Source organism: Merops nubicus, unplaced genomic scaffold (assembly GCF_000691845.1).
Source record: "Merops nubicus isolate BGI_N331 unplaced genomic scaffold, ASM69184v1 scaffold26797, whole genome shotgun sequence".
Classification (NCBI taxonomy): Eukaryota; Metazoa; Chordata; class Aves; order Coraciiformes; family Meropidae; genus Merops; species Merops nubicus.
The window spans coordinates 15,485-18,152 of NW_008618994.1; the positions used below are offsets into that span (position 1 = coordinate 15,485).

General features: G+C 54.8%; 1 protein-coding gene across 1 annotated transcript in view; it reads right to left on the reverse strand.

Annotated features, from left to right (window-relative positions):
* LOC103776138 (otoferlin-like) overlaps positions 1-2,299 on the reverse strand; it is a gene marked incomplete at its 5' end in the record, with an annotated part of 9,439 nt that extends 7,140 nt beyond the window's left edge. The window contains 2 exon segments of the mRNA XM_008943633.1: positions 604-731; positions 2,162-2,299. Of these exon segments, the coding sequence (XP_008941881.1) occupies positions 604-731; positions 2,162-2,299 (266 nt within the window).
* Between the last annotated feature and the right edge of the window lie 369 nt (positions 2,300-2,668).

The following is a 2,668-nucleotide window of genomic DNA, read 5'->3' on the forward strand; positions in this document are numbered from 1 at the left end:
CTGGGGTCAGTTGTGGGGTTCGCACGCCCAGAAGGAGCGTGAGGGGCTGGAGCGTGGGCAGAGAAGGGCAACGGAGCTGCTGGGGAAGGGTCTAGAGCCCAAGTGTGGGGAGGAGCAGCTGAGGGAGCTGGGGGTGCTGAGCCTGGAGCAAAGGAGGCTCAGGGGAGACCTTCTGGCTCTGCACAGCTCCTGACAGGAGCCTGGAGCCAGGGGGGGGTCGGGCTCTGCTCCCAGGGAACAAGGGACAGCACAAGAGGAAAGGGCCTCAAGTTGCCCCAGGGGAGGTTTAGGGGTTTCCAAGCCGTGGAGATGTGGTGCTGAGGGACATGTTTTGGTGGTCCCCTGGCAGTGCTGAGTTAATGGTTGGACTTGATCTTCAAGGTCTCTTCCAACCAAAAGGATTCTATAACTGACCACACTTCTAGGCAAACAACGGCTGAAATGAGGAAGCCCCCACTGCTGTGAGGAACATTCCGTGTGCTGAGTCCCAACTTTTGAGCCCAAGCAGCAGCTGTGGGTGAAGAGGATGTGGGTCTGAGCTTGGCTCAGGCTCAGCTCACCACTCCCAGCTGCAGACAGGTAACAGGGCAGGGGACAACTCACTTCCCAAAGACAGGGTTCAGCTGCTTAGAGATGTAGTTCTCCTTGTCCTTGATGTCTGTCTTCCCCAGCTTGATGGCAATATAGGGGTCAGCTTTCCCATTGATGTCAGCTGGGTGAAGGTCCGTGGCCTGCAGAGAACAGAGAAGATACTTTGGTGTTGTCCACAGCAGCAGAGAATTCAGGGATGGCCCCTTTTCCCTTCTGGCTCTGCTTGGCCACAGGCACGTGGCTGAATTCTTTGGTTCCCCTAAGTAGGGTGGCTTGTTTTAAACTGTGGATAAATCCTGCCTGGTGTCCTGGGCTGGGGAGGGGCTGGGGCTGGCTGTGTCCCTCCAGAGAGACATAACCAGGCTCCTTTGGCACCTCCCTCATTGCTGGAAGGAAACAGGATCCTCTAAAGAAAGACCTGCAACAACAACCTGGCTAAGATGTCAAGATTTTCCCCTTCCTCTCTTGGTCTCTTCACACTCTCCATTAGGGACAAGGGCTTCTGGCTTCTCCCCATAAAGATGATGAGTATCCCCAAACTCTCCACTCCCACCCTCCTTCACAGCACACAACAGCAGATGCCCTTGCCAGGACACAGCCAGCCAGTCCTGGTTGGTGGTGGGGATGCCCAGGCTGGTGTCCACCATTGCAGCCTTAGTGTGTTGGTGGTGGAGCAGAGACTTGTTACCCCCTTGGGCAATGGGATCATAGAAACCTAGAAGGGTTTGGGTTGGAAGGGATCTTCAAGATCATCCAGTTCCAACCCCCTGCGTGGGCAGGGACACCTCCCACCAGACTGGGTTGTAGAAGGCCCCATCCAGCTTGGCCCAGAACACCTCCAGGAATGGAGCATCCACAGCTTCCTGGGCAGCTTGCTCCAGTGTTCCATGATGCAGCAGTGGATGGAGAAGCAGGCTGGCTGGACACGTTGCCAACAGTGGGCTGCCTTTGTAACACAATGGGACAAAGTTGTGACAAAGAGAAGCCCAGGAGCTTCTAGCAGGACTCAGCTCCTTCTCAAGTGCCTACAGGACCTCGCTCACACATCTGGGGACACGAGGATGTTTAGAGATCAGGAAAAGACTTCTCAGAGGACACTCCATATATAAAGAAACGTGTTAGCTGGGTCGGATCCATCATCACTCAGCCCATGTTCAAGGAGGTACCATGCCCTTCAGTGAGGTCTGCTAGCCCCTGCCAGCTCTCCTCCTGCCCCACATGGGCTCCACTGAGGTGTCGTGGCTGTGTGAGGAACCAGCACCTCCCAGTCTGGGCTCATCCCAGTTACTCCCTTGAGTTGAGTGCTAGGACAGACACTCTGACCCCTCCTACACACCAGGAGGAAGGTCTTGGGATCTGGCAGGAGCCTGGCTCCCTCCTGCTGCTCGGAGCACACAGCCGTGGAGACACCACTCAGGTCACCATCCAGGAGCTGCTCAGTTCTCGTGCTGCACCCTGGGCCCTGATGCACTGAGAGCTGAAACCCAACGTCCCCACAGCCCTGGGAGCAGCTCCTGGGCAGGTGGCCCAGAAGGGACCAGCCTGTTCCACACCCTGCAGCTGGACTCACCCGCACCACATAGACTCGGACCAGCACGTTGACGGGGTCGTTGCTGGGGATCCCTTGGAACATGCCAAAGTTGGGGTCGTATCCTGCCTCCTTGGTGATGTCGTCGGGGAGAGGCACTTTGTAGACACAAATGGAGCCCTGGTGTGAGGGAGAGCACAGCCTGAGCAGAGTCCTGCTGCCTCTTGGGGTGAGCAGACCCTTCCCACACCACCCTTCATAGAATCATAGAATCATGGAATCATGGAATCATGGACTCATAGAATCATGGACTCATGGACTCAAGGAATCATGGAATCATGGAATCATAGACTCATGGAATCATGGAATCATGGAATCATGGAATCATGGAATCATAGAATCATAGAATCGTAGACTCATAGAATCATGGAATCATGGACTCATAGAATCATGGAATCATAGACTCAAGGAATCATGGAATCACGGAATCATGGAATCATGGAATCATGGAATCATGGAATCATAGAATCATGGACTCATGGACTCAAG